We start from the raw sequence: 21,761 nt of genomic DNA, 5'->3' as shown, positions 1-21,761 counted from the left end.
AGAGAGAGAGAGAGAGAGAAACATCAATGATGAGAGAAATTAATTGATTGGCTGCCTCCTGTGTGCCCCCTACTGGGGATTGAGCCCACAACCTAGGCATGTACCCTGACCAGGAACAACCGTGACCTCCTGGTTCATAGGTCAATGCTCAACCATTGAGCCATACCAGCCGGGCTTGGCTTCTTTTTTGAGTGGCATTGAGAAGTCATTGGAGGGTGCTGAGCAGAGGGCAACGACTTGGTTTTGTTGTAACTGATTCTCTCTGGTTGATGTGTTTAGTATAGACTAGAAGTTAAGGGAAGACACAGGAAATCTAGTTTGATCTGTTTCAGTAATCCAGGTGAGGGATGATGGTGGTGTGGACCAGTGGTGAAATGATGAAAAGTTTTAAGATTTCTGGATATTTCTTGAAGGTAGGGTCTACAAGGTTTGTTGACACATTGAACATGAGGTGTAAAAGAAAGATTGGGGTACCATTAACTGAAGTGACCAAGACTGAAATTGTCAGGTAGTGAATGAAAGATCAGGTGTGCTCAGTTTTAGACGTGATAGGTTCAAAATACTTGTTTGACTTTCAAGCATAGATATCAGTAAGACTCTTAAAAACAGATGGCATCAGACTTGGGAGAGAGGTCAGGGTTACAGGTACGCATTTGAGAGTTACTAGCATTTTGGAATGCTATTTAAAGCCACGAGTAGCAGATTGAGTTGTCAGGGGTGGGGAACCTTTTTCCTGCCAAGGGCCATTTGGATATTTGTAACATAATTTGCGGGCCATACAAATTTATCAACTTAAAAATTAAGTTATATTTGGTCAAACATTTAATTAACTCACCCCTAATGCCTTGGCAGGGCCAGACCAAATGATTTCGAGGGCCTGATATGGCCTGCGAGCTGGACGTTCCCCACCCTTGATTTAAATAGACAAGAGGAGAGGTCAGTGTTGTACATTTGGGAGGAGGGGGGTCGTGGGAGATGAGGAGGAACAAGGCAGAGATGCTGAGGAGTAGTCAGTGGAGTGGAAGGAAAATCAAGAGAGTCCTGGGAGCCAAGTGGGGTCTTTCAGCGAAGAAGATGTAAGCAACTGTGTCAGAGGCTGCTGACGAGGGAAGGACGGTGAGGATTTGAGGGGAGCATGAGTTCAGCAATGCGGTGGTTCCTGGAGGTCTTGTGCAGTTTTTGGAGGAGCTGTAGGGAATGGGAGTGGATTCAAGAGAAACCAGAAAAGAGAAAGTAGAGACAGTGACTATCTGATAAAAGCAATTTAGACCCTGGTGAATGGCGTTCATTCCTCCAGGATGAGTTTGCACCTTAACACCCTTAGCTCAAATGACTCTTTTTCTTGATATGGGAGAGCTTGTTGTACACAGGGTAGACATACAAGTTTTCCCTTCCTCCTCGGACCCCCCACCCCGCTCCTTAGCAGCCTTGTAGTGCTCTACTGTTTATCTCTTTTCTTCTCTCCACACCATGATTTCTTTCCCACTCGTTTACGCACACATACGCTTTCTCTTTTCCTCACATGCATATACACACCCTTTATAAGACCAGAAAAGAGAAAGTAGAGACAGTGACTATCTGATAAAAGCAATTTAGACCCTGGTGAATGGCGTTCATTCCTCCAGGATGAGTTTGCACCTTAACACCCTTAGCTCAAATGACTCTTTTTCTTGATATGGGAGAGCTTGTTGTACACAGGGTAGACATACAAGTTTCCCCTTCCTCCTCGGACCCCCCACCCCGCTCCTTAGCAGCCTTGTAGTGCTCTACTGTTTATCTCTTTTCTTCTCTCCACACCATGCTCTCTTTCCCACTCGTTTACGCACACATACGCTTTCTCTTTTTCCTCACATGCATATACACACCCTTTATAAGTGTGTTCATCACAGAAAAATGTTATTGTTTTTGTATATTTATTTTAATAAACCCCATATTAGTATAGTGGGAATGCAGAGAGCCTCCTGAACTCTGTAATAGCAATTTTTAATGTGTAATTTTTGTCTTCCTAAACCTCCTGAGGACAAATTAAAGGTGGTGTGCTCCCCAAATTACCCTCATTTGTATCCTGTCAAATTGGCTAATGATTGGCTATCAATCTTTTCTCTTTCATAATTAAGAAAAAAGTCATTAATCAGACTGGAAAAGGACCTAGATGACTATGAAAAGGAGAAGAAGCACTTGCAAGAAATGGCGGGTTCTCTTCCACAATTCAAAGACGGCAGAGAAAAAGCTCTGAATCAGCAGTGCCAGAATACAGCGCTCCTGTGGGAGAGCACCAAAGCCTCCGTCACTGAATGGTAAGGACAGAATCCCGCCCGCCTCTGCCAGGTGCCCTGTGGCACAATCAACACACATTCCCGGCACCTAACGGAGGGCAAGCAGGAGTTTCGCCCTGGAAGCGCACTGGGCCAGTGTCTGGGCAGCCCTGGAGTCACAGACTGTGGCTTGATGAATTGAAGAGGTTATCTAGGAAGGCTGCCACACACACCGTATATTAATTCTCCTCCCCTCCCCTGAATTTGTTTTCCATTGCTGCTGTAACCAGTTACCTCAAATTTAGTGGCTGAAAAATGTCACGAGGTTTTATTACAGTCTAGAGGTCAGAAATCCCCGAATCAAGCTCTGTTTCTTTTGGAAACTTCAGGAGTGAATCCCTTTCCTTGCCTTTTTTGTCTTTTGGAGGCTTCCTCCTATAATCCTTGTCGTGTGTCTCTTATTTCCATCTTTAAAGCTAGCAGCTTGGTGTCTTCCAATCTTGGTCTCTTTCTCTCTCTCCCTCTCCCCCTCCTCTGCCCTCCCTCACCTCAATGGAAAAAATATCCTTGGATGAGAATGAAAAAAAAAAAAAAAGCTATTGCTGCTGTCAGTCCCTGGGTGGCTCGGCTCTCTGGTGATTCCCTTAACTCTGCTCTCAGTGGTCCTTTCACCACCGAACTTCCGAGTACACTTTCTATACTTTCCTTCTGGGACCTGAGTGTATATAGTCAAGATAAAGCCTCTTTGTGGTATTTGATCTAGTCTATCCTTCAGTTTTACAGAGGAAGGAATTGAGGTTCTGGGACCTAAAGTAACTTACCTAAGGTCATATATCTAATTAGTTCCCAGCCATAACTAGAAACCAGGTGTCCTAACTGCCACATTATCTGTACTATACTTTTTAAAATGGGCTAAATCTAGAATGAGTTAAGTAGACATAAGCAACTTGTGACTTGCTAAATCAATATTGAAATAATCTCCAAGAATAATTCTAGGGAGGCACAGTTTTTCAAGATGATTTTTGGTTAAGGATGAAATTGAGATGCCGATTCCTCAAGGTCATGAGTCGTAGGTTTCTTTCTAAAGTGTACATCTAGTGACTTTTTAATATTGATCCGGTGAAAATACTTGTCCAGTGGCTGTTTTTACCATCCACGCGGTATGGCACGTAGGTGCCGTCATTCTTAGGTTAAATTGGTAAAACTATTATAAACCATGTCAAGAAGAAAAATCCTTCTGTAGCTTATTGGTCATTATAAGGATAGTGAAAGAGAGAAAGAATGGCTTTGTTATTTTCAGATGTTTAGTTGTTTTACATGTTTCCTTTTCGATAGCCTTGACCAGTGTGAACGCGTTTTGGAGCTCTTAAAACAATATCAGAATTTTAAAAGCGTCTTGACAACTTTGATTCAAAAAGAAGAGAATGTCATCTCCCTTCAGGCTTCGTACATGGGGAAGGATAACCTGAAGAAAAGGATAGCAGAGGTGAGTCCAGATTCCTAACGAAATACCATGGCCTTGCTCACTAGCCTGGCAATAAAGAGGATATTATAAATGGAGTCTTTTTCAAAACTTGGTTTGAAAGAAGTTACTGGTGACTGTTCTTTACCAAATATCTAAGAATTTATTGAGTATGTCAGCAGAGCTTAAAAAAAAAAATCAACCCCCAGGTTGAGACTGGGTCGCCTCTGTCTGGGTTCGGCGCTGGCGGGGTGGCTGTGTTGGGAGTCCGGGGGGCCCCTGCTGCTCCCTCCGGGAGGTGGTAACAGTCCGTGTGTGCACTGACCTTCTGCCTCAAGGAACCTGACACTTCATTGCAGTCTTGAGAGAGTGAAGACTGTGGGACAATCCCCTCTGTGGCTAGTGGACAAAGGGGAAAATTACCTTTTTACTTATTTGCTTTCTGCAAAGGTGCGTGACTGTTCTGCAGGTGGTTCTGTCGTGTTCATAGCCTCGCCGAGCACAGCTTCATGTTCTAAGAAGAATAACATTTTTGGACACTAGGTGTCATTGTTTTCTATGATTTTGTGTGGTTATCCATCAGAGTGGCAGAAAGGGAGACAGAGAAGATCACACTGTCCTGTGTGCTTATTCACCAGCACGTTGCTTTTCCTGCTGGTTTGTGAGCAGGATGCTAAAGTGCGGTCAGAGAGTCAAAATCCCGTGCGAAGCCCAGTCTGCTTGACCCAGCTGGTTGTTAGAAAGCAATTTTATTAAACTTCCCCGTTGCTGAGAACAACATCAGGAGAAGCTTACAAGGACGATTTATTCTTTATCTGGAACTCCTGTCCCTGAAGCTGCTGTGGCACTCGGGGTGCAGACACATGGCCGGTGCCACAGCCGAGGAGTAGCCCCTGTCAGGGACCCACTTTCTCAGACTCAGTTTCTTGAGACGGACCAGTCAGAAAGGGGCTTGATTAGATAGATACCAGTTGTACAGTCGTGACTGTGTGACTGGTGTTCCATGAGGGAGGCCACCAAGACCATGAGCGGATAGTCAGTTGGCGCGGCTCCATTGCAACCTGTCCAGCAGAGCAGCTTCTGGGTGTGGTGGTCTCAGAGTCTAGGAGGGTCCTGACTCAGTTTCTTGAGACGGACCAGTCAGAAAGGGGCTTGATTAGATAGATACCAGTTGTACAGTCGTGACTGTGTGACTGGTGTTCCATGAGGGAGGCCACCAAGACCATGAGCGGATAGTCAGTTGGCGCAGCTCCATTACAACCTGTCCAGCAGAGCAGCTTCTGGGTGTGGTGGTCTCGGAGTCTAGGAGGGTCCTCATCCCAGTGGATCTAAGGCGCTGTGGTTCCCTCGGTTCTCAGAGAATCCAGCACGATCAGCCGTACGAGATCCCCTCACCCGTGTGTCCCAGTTCACGTAACTACTCTTTTGTGTGCCCCTGACAGCAGTTTCCCATTAGGCACTCCTATTTCAGAATCAAGGTCTCAGCCTTAATCACTGTCTTGTCTCCTAAGTCCCTTGTCTTGTATGCTGACCAGACATATCTAGTCCCTCTTGCTTGCAACTGTTCTTGGTTTGTGCTAATCCTCCTTAGTCCTCGAGTCCTACCTTTGTCCTGTTAAGTTGGATCCTGTTACCAGCAAAAAAGCTCTGTCTATATCCTATTTGGTGAGGTAGCATCGGTAGAGTACCTAGCAGTGTACCTGGGACTTAATCTTTTAATGGCATCAGTCATGATGCCCACTGTGTGTGTGGTTGTGGGGTAAGAAAAAAACACTCGTGTTTTTTTTCCGGCTGGTCTAATAATCAGAGAGACATGAGACACATTAGCAAGAGAAAAGAACAAATTTAATACATCTCTTTGGGAACCCAGCCTTCCTGAGAGAGTCAGAAACCCCATGTGCATTGGAGGTTCAGAGACAAAAAGGGAAATGGGTACATAGGACATTCTCAGCTAGGGGTGGGGCAAGGTGCCTTGGGGGCCTCACAGGGTTATTGCAGGGTGATAAGCAGAGCAGATGTTCAGTAAATAGAAGTTTACCCTGCCCTATAGATAGGTCAAAAGAGGTTACCTCTGATCATCTCTTTTTATGGGCAGATGCCTAATTCAAGTTCATGTAGGTAGTTATGGGAGGGACAGAAGTTTTTCTTGAGTCTCTCTGCTAAAGTTGACTTTAGCTCAAATAATCTATAGGCCACAGAGGCACACTTTGGGGTAACTTGGCCTTTGGCCTATCTGCATTTCTAAATGGTCTCGCTTCTCAGTTGTGTGAACACTCTTCCCGCACCCATAACTGTATAACCAACCCTGTAATTTTGACCAGGAAAAATCCCTTCCATCACCTTCAGGCAGGTGGCCCCTCTCCTGAATGACTCTCATTAACCGACATCTAAGTCCAGGTATCGACCCTCCTGCCATCATTAGTGCCTCTATGCCTGTTGTCTCAGTCTGTTTGGGCTGCTGTAACAAAAATACCGTAGTCTGGGTGGCTTATAGACAACAGAAATTTATTTCTTACAGTTTTGGAGACAGTTCTCACAGTTTATAACATTCTGCTGTTGACCCCCCAAAATCTGTGTTCTTACATGCAAAGTATATGCATTTCATCCCATCAGCCCCCAAAGTCTTAACTTGCTCCAGCATCTACTCTAAAATCTAAGTCCAAAGTCTCATCTGCATATCCTCTAAATCAGATGTGGGTGAGACTCAAGGTACGTTTCATCCTGAGGGAAATTTCTCTCCAGCAGCTAACCCATGGAACCCAACAAATTATATACTTTCAAAATACAGTGGTGGGACAGGTAGGTATATCCGTTCCAAAATGGAGAAATAGGAAAGGAAAAAGAAGTAAGACCAAAACCTAACAAGGCAAACAACATGAAACCGTAAGGCTTGAGAATAATCCTCTTTGGCCTGATGCGCTGCCTCTAAGCCCACTGGATGACCACATCACCCCATGGCTTAACTGGATGACCCTCCATCGCCCAGTGGCTCTCCACGGGAGCCCTGTAGCTCTCCTAGGCTGGGATCCTACATCTTCAGTGCCCCTGGCCTGAGGTCACACCCTTGTGGCCATCTTTTCCCTGGTCCTCACACCGTGGCAAGGTCAAGAGAACTCTCTGGAGTCTCTTTTATGAGGGCACTAATCCTATTCATGAGAGCACCACCCTTATGACCTAATTACTTCCCAAAGGCCTCATCTCCTAATATCATTACATTGGGGATTAGGATAAGAGCTTCTTAGAGTTTCTTATTAAATAACATAAAAACTATATGGCTAATTAATGAACGATAGAATTATTACTTATGCCCAGGTCTATCTGACTGCAAAGTCATGTTTCAATCATCACAATAGTGTCTTTCCTGAAAACATATTTGAAGTATGTGTATGACAGAAGTAAAAATTGGTTAACTTTGCTTCATCTATACCCCTTTCTCAACTTAATGGTTAGCTCACAAAAGGTTATTTTAAAATTAATAAAATAACTATAATTTTTAAATATACAAGTCCAGGCATTAAAAAAAATTATTATGTTGAGAATCTTACATCTAGCATGGTGTCTAGCATATGGGCACTTTATATATTTGCTGAAATATCATATAATTTTGTATGGAAGACATAGAAGTTCTAGTACACTGGTGTTTAATTTTGTTCCCAGACACTTTTTTAAATGACCAGATAAAAGCAGATTTTAGTGCTACTGATCGTTAACACAACTTTCGGTCACTTTTGTGATGACCTCGGTACTGTCTTCAGAAACAATCCATTTCTGTGGCATGCATTGTCATGATGCTCAGTGGCTGAAATATGATACCACTGAGAACTTTTGTCCTCCAAAGCTATAGAAACCTGGATGTTTATCTAGGACATGGTGCCAAATTTCTACTCTCCTTAATGAAAGAGTGTGAAAGTAAGACTAGAAAGCTGAACTGTCAGGGGACTGTTAAAGTTTGGGAAATGTCAGAGGGGACCTAGCTTTCTTTCCTCTCCCCCTTCCATTCATTACAGAACAAAACCTGCAGTTCCTGTCAATGCAAAAGTACCCTCTCCTGCTCTGTCTTTTCACCTGCTTGTGTCAATTTAACAACAAAGTTCTCCGAATGTAATAAGAATGAGGATGGGTATACATCCATCCTAATTTAAACACATGTAATATACTTCACATGTGTTTTTATTGATGTTTTGAAAGAGAGAGGAAGGGAGAGGGGGAAAGAGAGAGAAAACATCAACATGAGGGAGAGAGACATTGATCGATTGCCTCTGGTACGCACCGCCACCAGGCATCAAACCCACAACCTGGGCATGTGCCCTGACCAGGAATCGAACTGGCAACCTTTGGATTCATGGGACGATGCTGAACCAACTGAGCCACATCGGCTAGGGCTATATATCTTTTTTCCATTTAATTGAACAAACATTTATTATGTCCCAATACAAAGAGGCCTAAACTGGAAGGAAAAACACTTGGTTTGCCTTTCAGCCTTGCCAATCTATTAGTCAGCGTGAAGTCAGGAAATAGAACCTCTCAGTAATTTTTTTCATCAAAAATGTTTAGTTTTTAATTAAACTTTTTATTTTGAAATAATTATAGTCACATGCAGTTATAAGAAATAATACAGGGAGAGCCTGTGTTCCTTTTACTAGGTATTCATGAACTTGGTATTTTTCTGCATTTATTTAGACCTTCATAATTCTTTTGTAGTTTTTTGTAGTTTTTTTGTTTTGTTTTTTAAAATATATATTTTTTTATTGATTTCAGAGTGGAAGGGAGAGAGAGATAGGAACATCAATGATGAGAGAGAATCATTCATCAGCTGCTTCCTCCGAGCCTGCAACCCAGGCATATTCCCTAACCTGGAATCGAACCATGACCTCCTGGTTCATAGGTGGACGCTCAACCAGTGAGCCACGCCAGCTGGGTAGCATTTTGTAGTTTTTAACATATAACTCCTATGCATGTTTTGTTAGATTTACATCTAAGTATTTAATTTTTTGAGTAATTGGAAATGGTATTTTAAATTTGTTGTTAGTATACAGAAGTAGAGTTGTTAGTACATAGAAGTACAGTTGATTATTATATATTTATCTTCTATTCTTCTATCTTTTTTGAACCTACTTATCAGCTCTAGGAGTATTTTATAGATTCCTTGGAGTATCATCTTTATATTGTTGAAGATTATAGATTTCTAGGAGTATTTTAGAGATTATCTCCTACGTAGATAATCATGTCATCTGCAAACAGGATACTTTCTTGACCCCCGAAATTCGGGTGTCCTTGTCATCGCTGGTGAGGGGTAAAAGTTCTGGCTCCCCACTAGGCTTCCGCTGACACCTCCCTGGCTCTTCCTCACAGCTCCCTAGGCAGCCTCTAGTGACACCAGAGGGGCAAGTGCCCAGCAGGAATGAAAGTCCTGGCTCTCTGCTTGGCCTTCTCTGATAGTACCCTGGTTGGGTGAAGGTGGGGCCTCTGTTACAGCCAAGTGCTGGAGAGGTCTAGGCTGTGCATTTGACTTTGCTGATATGGTGGGGGTTTGGCCACATTTTTTTTCTGTATTATTTATCTTCAGGGAGTGATGATTTTCTGAAAGTTTTCTGTCTTGCTAGGTTGTCCTATTCCTGGTACTTTTGCTGAAGAGGGCAGGCCTTTCTTGGGACTCTTTTATCTGTTATATTACCAGATGCTGCCTTCTTCAGCACACAGTCTGGGACATTGGAGGGAAGAAGAAAAGGCAGGGAGCGCACCACCAGGTTGTTCCTTAGGAGCTAATGCCCACAGCCACTCTTCCTTCTTAAATTCTCCACTTTCCAGTCTTCTTTAATTAGTTTTGTGTGTGATGTGCAGGGGTTTTCATTGTACTTAGTGGGAAGAAGAGGAAAAAGTATGTCTACTCCATATTCCCATAAATCAAAGTCCTTCTAGGGTGCATACTTTTTAGATTTTTGTTTATGAGTAATCTATTTCCCAATTTTATGTAGTTATTAAAAATGTTTGTGTAAGATTAGTAAATTGAGTGAAACAATAAGAATACATTAGTCAACACTCAAATTTCATTTTAAAGATCATTGGCCTTTTCATAAAATAGTGTTTCAGCTTCCATGTTAGAGATGATGTTGGAGTTAGAATCATAGAAGATTAAACTGGAAGTCATATTAAAGATCTTTTAGAGTTCTGTGTGTTTTATTCAGATGAGAACATTTTTTCTTTAACAATATAAAGATGATTCTTATTGGAGGAATCTATACCCGATTTTTATACCATTGCATGGATATGCTTTTTTTTGGTAGAATATTATTTCTCATGGACAAAAAGACATGATTTTAGACCATATTCCATCATGCAGAGTAGGAAGAAAGTTGAGTGTAGAAATATTGTTAAATCAGATGGTTAGGATTATAAACATTTTTCATTGAGAAAGTGGGACAATAAAAACAAATAATGAAATCATGTTTCTTACCAGTTCATCTATGTCAGTAGATCAAAACATGTTTTACAACTGTTTTACAGATTGAAATTGTCAAAGAAGAATTTAATGAACATTTGGAAGTTGTTGACAAGATTAACCAGATCTGCAAAAATCTACAATTTCATCTAAATAAAATGAGAACCTTTGAAGAGCCTCCTTTTGAGAAAGAGGCTAATGTTATTGTGGACAGATGGCTTGATGTAAGTGATCATTTAATTGACTAGAAATTCTATTCTATAACAATTAGATTGACCTTTTCTGTTGTATCTTTAGTATGTTTGATCTGATTACAAAATTCAAAAGTACTCATGGTAAAAATGTTCAAATAATATAAAGTTTATGACTTAGCAATTATCTTTACATCCAGAGTTTTAGGCAGTACTAACAAATGGGTCTATAAGTTTCTGTATATAAAAGTGCAAGCTCAACTTAATTGAAATAAATTAGTTAATATGTTCCTCATCCATGAAAGATATTATGTTCAACTATATATTTACTTAATACATTTTTATTTGAGAACTAATGATATTTTTTTATGAATTACAAATTAAGAATTTGTGTTATATTTTCATCTGGGTTTTTAAAAGCAACTTCTATTTATTGTGGCTTAGAAATTAGGAAGAATATTGCTTTCATTGCGAATAACCTGCAGCACATCAGCTAAGATTTTTTTTGTAGAAAAGAGAAGTACATGATATGTTAAAGCAAAATTTTTGTTGACTAATAAAGCAAAATAGCCAGTAAAGGTAAACTAAAATTTTATTTAAAAATAGTGTTTGACTGAAGCAATGGTTTTCATACCTTTTCCTACTAAATGTGTTATTTCTGTATGTTAATAATTATGGTAGATAAATGAGAAGACAGAAGACTACTATGAAAACCTTGGTCAAGCTCTAGCTTTATGGGACAAACTTTTTAGCTTAAAAGATGTAATTGATGAGTGGACTGAAAAAGCCCTTCAGAAAATGGAATTACATCAACTCACTGAAGTGGAAAGAGATATGCTGAAGGTAATTGAACAGAGATAAAATGTCTGCTCTTTTTTTACACAGTTGACATTTTAATAATGAGTTTGCTTTCTTTTGTGATTTGTCTAGAAAAATCACAAAGAAATCTTTTACTTCTTTCATAATCCCCTGAGTGGGACCTGAACTGTGTTGCTTCCTTTATGATATATTATCTTTTATTATCTCATCCATGAAGGTGCTTGGGTTTGTAACTCCCAGGACTCTGTCAAAAACTAAGTGATTAGGGGCAATCCAAAGGCTCTCCATGTTCTGTGTATTAACAGTAGCAATCATGGGTACCAGAAAATAAGGTATACAATAAAAATATTTTTATTACAATTATGTGTTTTAGGCAGAGTTACAAGTCCATGAACAAAAACCTTCAGAATTTTCCAAAAGAGTGGCTAAAATACAGTTTCTGCTTCAAAGCAGCGAAATACCTCTTGAATTGCAGGTAAGGAATTTTTATTTAAAAGTCCCAATGAGACTACTCTAATGCTCATAAACCACAGTTCGAATCTTAAACCTAAAATAAAATTAGTGTCATTATTTAATTCACCTTTGTTTGATTCCTATATTAAATTGAACCAAATTTTTAATAGTCAGCCTCGTTTATCTTTGTTCCACTTTTAGAATGAATAATACTGTATCTTGCATTCTTTCATCCTTATTTCACAGGCCTCTGTGTGGAGGGAGAGGTATCACGGTGTGGCCCCTGTCAAGTAACAGGGGTTTCCTCAGGAGTTGTCATGGGTGTAGGAAGGAAAATATGCTCCAGTGACTTGGTTTCTAGAAGGAGAAACCGGGGGATTGCCTCAAGTGTGAATTCTGTTGTGCAAGGAGATTTGTTACAGTTTTATGGAGATGGAAGTGCATGGTGGCTGAGTGGGAATATTCGTGTGGCTGAGCATGAGTCAGACTTTCTGGGTGAGGTCCGGGTGCCACCACTCATTAGCCGTCTGATCTTGAGCAACCAACCTCCTTCACCTTCTTACGCCCGTTTTTGTGCGTGCATTAAGTGTTTACCGTGATGCTGTGTACATAATAAATGCTCAACAGATGCTGGCTATATAATTTTTACTATAGGTTTTTACATGTTTTCAAAAGAAATAATCCCTCCGTTGGTATGATAGATAAAACTGGTTTTGGGGGAAGGATTCAAATTAGTCTCATAAAAAGTCAGAAGTTCAATTTCAGTTCTCATATTATTCTCTTCTTTAAAACAGGGGTGGGGAGCCTCTCTTCTGCCAAGGGCCATTTGGATATTTATAACATCATTCACTTAATATAATTCACGTATATAAATTTATGTTGCTTTGAAGAAAACTCCTAGATTGATTGAATTTCGGGTCCCGCCTGCGATGCCTTGGCAGGGCCAGCCCGAATGATTTCAAGGGCTTTAAAAGGCCCGCAGGCCGGACGTTCCCCACCCCTGCTTTAAAGGCACCGTTCGAATTGTCCTATCAGTGATGTCGAACAATGAAGAATTATAAGTAGAGAAGAATTTATTTCACATTGAGGTGAAGCAATCTCAACGCGCTTTCTAGCAGCGTGGTTTGTCTTAAAATCTAGTTCAGTACAATCTGTAACCGTACTGCATATGTTTCATGATTTCAGGTCATGGAGTCTTCTATTTTGAACAAGATAGAACATGTGAAAATGCTCTTAACAGGCGAACCCAGCTGCTCTGCACTCAGTGGGAACACAGCTGAGCTAAGGGAGGACCTCGACCAAGCCAAGACCCAGATCGGGATGACCGAGTCCCTCTTGAAAGCCCTGTCTCCGTCCGACAGCTTGGAGATCTTTACGAAACTAGAGGTACTTCCCAGCTGCTTCCCTTCTCTGGCTCAGATTTACCTTCACACTCACTTCTGACAGTCTTGACCTACTTAATAAAAGTAGTTAATAAAAAATGCAAGCTGGGGGGAAAATCTCAGGAAAACAATTTGTGTATATTTAGCAGTTTCACTTTTGACTTGCTCTGTGGACAGTAATTATTTGATATTAAATTGCATTGCTTTTATACATTTATGGGCTAAGAGAAAGCAAATCCACCCAATAAAAAATTATCTATTTTTATGAAAACTATGGAGATCTAACATGCGTTGTTATTGAGGCCATTTTAAGACTTAATAGTTGTTTGTTTGTTTATATATTTAGGAGATACAACAGCAAATTCTGCAGCAAAAGCAAAGTATGGTATCACTTGAGAATCAAATAGGTTGCCTGACTCCTGAACTCTCTGAATTAAAAAAGCAATATGAAAGTGTCAGTGATTTATTTAATACCAAAAAAAGTGTTTTGCAAGATCACTTTTCTAAGTTATTGAATGGTGAGTGCAATGTTTCTTCTACTGTGTTTCTGAGAATCTTGAAGTGTGAACAAGAACTGTGAACACAAAGGCTAATCTAGGCTTCACTTAGCAATGGTTGCACAGATTGTATTTAGAGAAAAGGGTTGATTGATTGATTAAGGATGTATTCAGTTAAATCTTTTGGGGGGAAGCACTCACTAATCTGTGCATGTCATAAATAACATTCATTTCTTTCAAGTGCCAAATTTTTTCCCCCCTGCAGATCAATGCAAGAATTTTAATGACTGGTTCAGCAACGTTAAAATGAATCTTGAAGAGTGTTTTGAATCATCAGACACAAAAAAGAGTATGGAACAAAAGCTACAAAAGCTTTCTGTAAGTCATATACATTTCAATCAAAATTCATCAAAACTAAAATACTAGAGGCATAGAACTGTATTTAAGTAGCTAGGATAATAATTACTTTGATTTATTAATTTTCTTATGTAGAAATAATATTTCCAAATAACCTGGCTTTCCCCAAATATTTTGAAACTGTTTATTGGGTAATGGTGCAAGTGGTTGAAGCAAGTTCTGTTTTCATACCTATTCTAAGACGCTGTTTATCTAAGAGTTTGCTGGTGAACTCAGTTGTGTTAAAATCGTATTTGTTCAAAAGTAAAAAATTTATCTCATTTGGACTTTGACATTCCTTTACTTTCCTGAAAGAGATTTCTTGATTTTTTTTTAGTCTTTCTAGGCATATTTTTCTTTTAAAAATTGCAGTTGAACTTTAATATACTGCTGGTAAGGGTATAGTGGAGGGTGGCCTGAAATGAATGGCAAAGTGCCTGCACGTTTAAAGGGCAGATAGCACCCTTAACTCTTGAGAATAGCCCGGCCAGTGTTGCTCAGTGGTTGAGCATCAACCTATGATCCAGGAGGTCACGGTTCAATTCCTGGTCAGGGCACACGCCCGGGTTTCAGGCTCTATCCCCAATGTGGGGCTTGCAGGAGGTGGTCGATCAATGATTCTCTCTCATCATTGATGTTTCTATCTCTCTCCTCATTTCCCTTCCTCTCTGAAATCAATAAAAATATAGAAAACAAACAAAAAGAGAATAAGCCGTACTCTCAGCTTATTGATGGCATTTAATGTTCTCTGACCTGTTGATTTGAAACCATTCTTCATTGATACAACCGCCTTTTTTCTATTTTTTTCTTTCTATTTTTTTAGTTTAAAGTTCTGACTTTTCTTTTGCCTTTAACTTCACCCAATGCATGAGCCTTAGAAAACTGATGCTCAAACTTTTTAGCACAAACATTGAAATAAAATTCTCATTCAGACAAAGTGAAATAGAAAAAAAGTCTGTGTAGTTTTACGTATTGGTTACTAGAAAGGGATGAGTATTTAGGAGAAGTTGAGTGCAGTAAAGCAAGAAAATGCAGCCTTCCCGTCTCAACTCCTACTGGCCTTCACAATGGCACCTGATTGTTCTGCTTGACTCCATTACCAGGAAGTCAGATGCATACACACATGGTAGGACTAATTGAAGTCGTCTTTTGATCATTTGCCATTGAAGTTCGTTGTCTCTCCATAGGCCTTCTTTTGAATAGGATGTTAAGAAGATGGATGTGCATGTACCGGCTTGGAAAGTGTTGTGGGGATGGCAGAGACCATCCTTAGACTTGCCAGCAGGACATAATTGACTTTTTGTCTTTTTTTTTTTATTATTAGGATTTCTTGACTCTTGAAGGACGAGGCAGTCAAGTACAGCAGGTGGAAACTGTAGTGAATCGTGTGAGGAAGCATCTGCCCAAAGCACGTGTTCAGGAGCTTAATGGTTGGATTATACATCAAGAAATTGAATTAGAAAAAATGGAGTCCGTATGCCAGGTGCGAGCAAAGGAGCTCGATGACTACTTGCAGCAGCTTCTGAGGTAGGAAATAGAGGGGACGTCTCAGCAACATGTTTTCTAATGGTACCTGTGTATGTCCTCTGCCTCAGTACAGCTAGCATTGGGATACACAGTACACACAGATTTCACAAACAGAATGCATGCTTTCAAATTTGTTTGATTCTAGGAAAATGAAAGTTTAGAGAATTCTTCAAATTACTTAAAATGGCAAAGGTTTAGGGGAGAGTCTGAAAATCTTTTCTGTTTGTTTCCTGTTCTTTATGATACATTTGTGTGGCTCACTGCCTTATAGAATCCCATGTAGTACAAGCTGTTATTATTCAGATTTTAATGTTACAAACTAAATTTTCTCCAAAGAATAACAAAAATATATACTAAAACCTGGTTGGATCCCAAGATTCGTGTCAACCTTCTCTTCAGAGAAGCATTTGTTGCTTATTTTATTTCTAACATGTGTCATGTTCATTTAGACTCCAGGATGACCACAGAAACCTGAGTAAGTGGTTGACTAATCAAGAAGAGAAATGGAAAGAAATGGAACAATCAGGAGAGAAAACGGAATTGTTTTGCCAAGCTCTAGCTAGAAAGAGGTATAACTGATCTTACATAAAATGTATTTCCTGGGAATATGGTTTCTTACATGGTGTTGTGGCTCCTATAAACTTTCAGTAACATTTGGAATTTACAGAGAAGAATTTGAAACTGTGGCCCAGCTGAACAACTCTTTGAAGGAATGTGGGCTTACTGAAGAAGAAGAAATAATACTGGAATCAACACATTTGATTGATAGATACCAGGCATTATTGAGACAAATTGAGGAAGAGGATAAGCTACCTCCTGCCAAGGACCAGAGCTTTAATGATCTTGCACAAGATGTCATTCATTGGATAACAGGGATTAAAGAGTCCCTTATGGTTCTGAATTCATCTGAAGGCCAAATGCCACTTGAGGAAACAATCCAAAAAATAAAGGTATACCCGTGGGAAACTAAATTTCAGGAGTCAGAGTGAACTCTGATTTTGAAAGGATTTAGAGGGAAATGGCCAAGATTTGTTTCTTACTGGAAAATAGAATTGCTGTGGAAGTTGAAGACAGTCAGGTGACGGACCTTACAACAGAGAAGGGTTGTGGTGGGTCTGAAATTATTTTAATGCAGGGGGAAGAGAGAAAGTGAATCTTCTCTTTGTGAGGGCAGTGGCCACATATTGTCCATCTTCACTGTGCAGAGGAATTGACATGGAGACAGTGGTTGGAGCTGTGGCAGGTGGGAGTTCGCCGGCTATAAAAAGACACGTCAGTACAGCAGGGGCACCAGCAATGTCCAGGGCAAGGCTGGAGAAGAGCTCCTTCAGAGTAGATATGTACAGATCTTAAAGGTTATTAGGTACTGAGTGGATTGTGGAGGGCAAGAAATCTCAATCTCCCTTAAACTCACTTTTTTTTTATATAAAATATATTTTATTGATTTTTTACAGAGAGGAAGGGAGTGGGATAGAGAGTTAGAAACATCGATGAGAGAGAAACATCGATCAGCTGCCTCCTGCACACTCCCTACTGGGGATGTGCCCGCAACCAAGGTACATGCCCTTGACCAGAATCGAGCCTGGGACCCTTGAGTCCGCAGGCTGACGCTCTATCCACTGAGCCAAACCGGTTAGGGCTCAACTCACTTTTTATTTTTATTTTTTTTAAAAACATATTTTTTTATTTCAGAGAGGAAGGGAGAGGGGAAAAGGGATAGAAACATCAACGATGAGAGAGAATCATTGATCCGCTGCCTAGTGCACACCTCCCACTGGGGATTGAGCTCGAAAGCTGGGCATGTGCCCTGACCGGGAATTGAAGTTGAACTGTGACCTCCTGGTTCATAGGTTGATGCTCAACCATTGAGCCACGCCTGCTGGGCCAGTTCACTTTTTATCTAAGGGAGATTCAGTAACTATTGCTAATTTAAAATGCAGGAGACAGAAGCACATGTGCTTAGGAGAAACTCGGGAGAATTGAAATCATGGTAAGCGGAGCATGGTTAAAGGAAGGAATGGTTAACCATAGTGAGCTGTAAGGGTTGGTGAGACTTAATGAAGTAATCGGAATCTTTTGGGATTATATCCAAAAGTTTTTCCAGAGAATGTGAATCTGGAGTAGTTTCAAGAAGGGAAGAACTTGATAGCTTCGAGCAAAGGAGGGAAAGAGAAGAGCAGGGAATGGGAATGAATTATGCCATGGTGGGGAGACAGACTGGTTAACCATAGTGAGCTGTAAGGGTTGGTGAGACTTAATGAAGTAATCGGAATCTTTTGGGATTATATCCAAAAGTTTTTCCAGAGAATGTGAATCTGGAGTAGTTTCAAGAAGGGAAGAACTTGATAGCTTCGAGCAAAGGAGGGAAAGAGAAGAGCAGGGAATGGGAATGAATTATGCCATGGTGGGGAGACAGGAGGGACACAGCATTGTCCTGTGGGACGCCATGTCTCATCGTGGGTGTATAAGAATGTCTCATTCAGGTTGTTCCCTAACTCTCCACCTATAAATCATGGAGCAGACAGGAAGGTGGGTTTGCAGGGTTTGGGTTTTTTGTGGCATATCATTTATTTAAAGACAGTTGAAAATCAAGAGGAAATTGGGAATGCAATCAGATCAACCTGACAAATGTCTATTGAGAGCCAGTCCTTTTTCATGCGAAGGAGATCTTGTCTTTTGGGCATATATAGAAATGAAAGGCTGATGTTGAAATCTAATCTGCAGTTAGAATATCATTTCAATATAATTTTTCCAAAGAAAAAGATATCCTGTGTACTGTCCTTAAGTAATATGACTGGGAATATAAAACCTTTTTTATTTCATTCAGGAAATCATTTTACTAAAGCCTGAAGGGGACGCTAAAATACAGAGGATCAGGAGTCAGGCTGCGAACAGCAAGGCTCCATTGGATTCAGAGACCGTAACTGATATCGACAGCCAGTGGGTCAGCACACTCCAGTTAGCCAACACGTATCTAAGGTAAAGGACAGGCCTTCACCACTCTCGTGGCTTTTCATTGCACAATGAAGCCATAACAAGTATGTTTTGTCTGCTTCCTGGATTCGGATATAGTATCTATTGGAGAAAGAGTCAGTAGGTCAGGGACAGCCAAAATGTGAGAGGCGGAAACAAAGAGGAGGAGCTCTGTGGATCAGACAGGAAGCACGCTGTCATAGCTCTGTGGCAGTGTTTACTTTGGCTGGTGGGGTTCTTGGCAACACATTAACATTATCTGTCATTACACTTTTAAATCCACTTCTGCCCTGAAATTCCCTTCCGCCAGACAACCTCAGTATGTGCATGGTATTGCGGTAGAAAAATTAATGCTTTTAAATATGTATTCTATGAGATTCATACATGTGCAGATATTGGTAAATGTCTGAAGTCATTGGACATAATTCTGGTGAAAACTCTTAATTCAGATCACATCTTAAATGATAATGTTTGATGGAAATGTGAATTTTATATTTTTCAAAGAGACAATCAGATCAAAGCTAAATTCAAGGTATAAACAGAATAAACTAGTTTGTTGGCCAGTATACTGAATGCTTATTTGTTATGTGAGAAAGAAAACATAAGGTAATATAATTATATTTAAACATAATAAAAATAGTTTGAAATCTAAATTATTAAGTATTTGTTCTCAAGTTATGGAACAAAAAACAGTTTTTCATTAATACTGCAAATAATTTCGGGGCTAACCTTAGTGTTTACAAAGTTATACTGACAAAAAAAGTCTGTAGGAATAATGCATATTAGTGTTATTCTAATGTTTTTATTATAATGTGCATTGCATTATAATATGCAAAATGCCATTGCATTTGTTAAGTGTCATTTCCTTTGTAAAATACTTTTTAAAATGTAGCCATCAAGAAAAGCTTCTACTAGAAGGAGAGAAGTATTTGGAAAGCAAGGAGGACCTGAGATTAATGCTCACAGAACTAAAGAAGAAACAAGAAGTGGGCTTTGCTCTGCAACATGGTTTGCAGGAGAAGAAAGCTCAGTTAAAAAATTATAAGAAATTCCTCCAGAAAGCACAAGATTTGACATCCTTGCTAAAGGAGCTAAAATCTCAAGGAAATTACCTCTTAGAATGCACTAAAAACCCCAGCTTCAGTGAAGAGTCTTGGCTGGAAATAAAGCATCTACATGAAAGTCTTCTTCAACAACTACAGGTGAAGTGGTGAAAATAAAAATTTAAATGATTGTTGTAATTATGTAAGATTTGTATACAGAACCTTGTTTTTTTGTTGTTGTTCTTTTGGTAAACCAAAAACTTTAAAAAAAATAGATTTTAGGGAGAGAGAGAGAGACTGAAAGAGAGAGAGAGAAACATGGATTTGCTGTTCCATTTATTTATGCATGCATTGGTTGATTCTCGTATGTGCCCTGACCAGAGATTGAACCCGCAACCTGGGCATATCAGAATGATGCTTTAAGCAACTGAGCCACCCTGCAGGGCTCCAAAAGCATTTGAAATGTAACATCACTTTTAGATAAAAATATTAACTCCTCAAGGATGAAGGAATCAAACCAGTCAGTTTTGCTAGAAGAATCCATCATGTATTAATTGATGATGATGTTATTTCTCTCATTGAAATTCCCTTCTTCAGGAATAGGAAGAGTTAAGATTTTTTTAGGCATCGCTATGAAGGTGATCATGTCAGTTATTCACGTATCATCCATCCATCCATCAATCCATCCATCATTTATCATAATAGCTTGTGTTTGTTATTCTGTATAAACCACCTTATCAGTGTCCTTCCCTCGTGTTTTTCTACATGATCTGCAGTAAAAGAGTTAAGAGGTGAAATGTCAACTTGCCATGAGGGAGTGTATTCTCTTAAGAGAATCCTATATAATAAAAGCCTAATATGCAAATAGACTGAATGCTGGACCGACCAGTAGAATGACAGGTTGCTATGACATGCATTGACCACCAGGGGGCAGACGCTCAATGCAGGAGCTGCACGCAGCCAGGCCAGACAAGGCAGGTACTGGCAGGCCCCTCCTCCCCCCGCCCCCAATCGCCCCGCCATTTGCCCCGCAGATTGGCCCTGATTGCCGGCCAGGTCTAGGGACCCTACCCGTGCACGAGTTTCATGCACTGGGCCTCTAGTGTTTTATAATTCTTTGCACATTGAAAGCCAGCTTCAATGTAGGAATTACCTGGCTAAGAAATCCTGCTTATACAGATAGAGGAGTTGTGGAGGGGTTGAAGATATACCTGCTTGGCTGCAAGTGGTTTAGCTTAATAGTTGCTACTTTTCTGATTAGGTGTGGTCACCTTATTTTCTTATTCCAGGAAGAGAACCTGAAGATGGTTTTGCACTTGAGTTAGGATTACTTTTTCCTAACACAGTTTTGGAGTTTGAATCTTACAAAAGGAATCAAGGGTTAGGATGATCTCGTATAGTCTCATTTGCAAGTGTGGGTGCTTGGTTTTGATAAGAAGGATAATTAAGGGAGCTGCTTTATTATGGATGTTTGTGATTTGATGATATAATTTGTAGGCATTTTATTTTGTGAACCTCTTGACAAATCAGTTGTCTTCGAGAATAAAATGAAGGCAAAGAAGCTGAAGGAAAGAAAGTGGTTTCAAAAGGGTCACTTTGGGGGAAGAAGGGAGGTTTTACAGTGAAATTTCTCAAACACTAAACTCTAAAAGAACTCTGGGCGATTATGGCCATATTCCTGTTTCAAGATGAAACCTTATAAAACAAGTATTTGTGAACAATGTATTTATTATCTGAGTGAGAAAACTCAGAGAGAAATAATTCATACATTGTCAATGGTTTTGTTTTTAGGATTCTGTGCAAAAATTGGAAGGCCATGTTCAAGAACACCACACATACCAGGATTGCATAACAGACCTGAATACCGAATTGGACAACATCTCCAAGGAATGTGTTAGTTTTTCTGACAAGCCTGTGGATCCAATAAAAGTTGAGGAAAAACTGCAGGAACTGCAGGTATTAGATAATGTCCAGACATGATAGATACTTAAAAAACTCAATCTTAATTACAACTTTACTAATCAGTGTCTTTGGTTTGAAATTCAAGTGCTGTTCAGATGACTACTAAGTAAAATCTGACCAGTCATTAGAAAATGGGAACATTCTTTCTGTAGTAAATAAATCCTCTTATAATCCATGTTAGCAGGACCCTCGGGGATGATTCCACCCATGACCAATCTGTAGCTTCTGGAGATTTTTGTTTCAGAGACAACACTGATCCTGGGAGAGACTGGCTAGTCCAAGGAGGCAGCTAATGCAAGACACAGGGGGAAATTTTTCAGTTTTGCATTCTTCATCATGGGTGGATAGAAGTTGTGTAATTA

At 40.0% G+C, this 21,761-nt stretch overlaps 1 protein-coding gene across 1 annotated transcript in view; it reads left to right on the top strand.

Annotated features, from left to right (window-relative positions):
* The window catches only part of SYNE2 (spectrin repeat containing, nuclear envelope 2), a 269,558-nt gene that overhangs the window by 79,004 nt on the left and 168,793 nt on the right, over positions 1 to 21,761 (top strand). Inside the window, exons 30-43 of the mRNA XM_014545947.1 lie at positions 2,118 to 2,297; positions 3,591 to 3,741; positions 10,222 to 10,380; positions 11,029 to 11,190; positions 11,540 to 11,641; positions 12,805 to 13,005; positions 13,348 to 13,519; positions 13,764 to 13,876; positions 15,219 to 15,421; positions 15,871 to 15,990; positions 16,089 to 16,371; positions 18,249 to 18,400; positions 19,287 to 19,596; positions 21,229 to 21,393. Coding sequence (XP_014401433.1) covers positions 2,118 to 2,297; positions 3,591 to 3,741; positions 10,222 to 10,380; positions 11,029 to 11,190; positions 11,540 to 11,641; positions 12,805 to 13,005; positions 13,348 to 13,519; positions 13,764 to 13,876; positions 15,219 to 15,421; positions 15,871 to 15,990; positions 16,089 to 16,371; positions 18,249 to 18,400; positions 19,287 to 19,596; positions 21,229 to 21,393 — 2,473 coding nt within the window. The remainder of the gene's footprint in view (positions 1 to 2,117; positions 2,298 to 3,590; positions 3,742 to 10,221; positions 10,381 to 11,028; positions 11,191 to 11,539; positions 11,642 to 12,804; positions 13,006 to 13,347; positions 13,520 to 13,763; positions 13,877 to 15,218; positions 15,422 to 15,870; positions 15,991 to 16,088; positions 16,372 to 18,248; positions 18,401 to 19,286; positions 19,597 to 21,228; positions 21,394 to 21,761) is intronic.

The sequence above is a fragment of the Myotis brandtii genome, unplaced genomic scaffold (assembly GCF_000412655.1).
Source record: "Myotis brandtii unplaced genomic scaffold, ASM41265v1 scaffold423, whole genome shotgun sequence".
Lineage (NCBI taxonomy): Eukaryota > Metazoa > Chordata > Mammalia > Chiroptera > Vespertilionidae > Myotis > Myotis brandtii.
The sequence above is the reverse complement of the archived record's forward strand: the minus strand, read 5'-3'. Positions and strand labels throughout refer to the sequence as shown.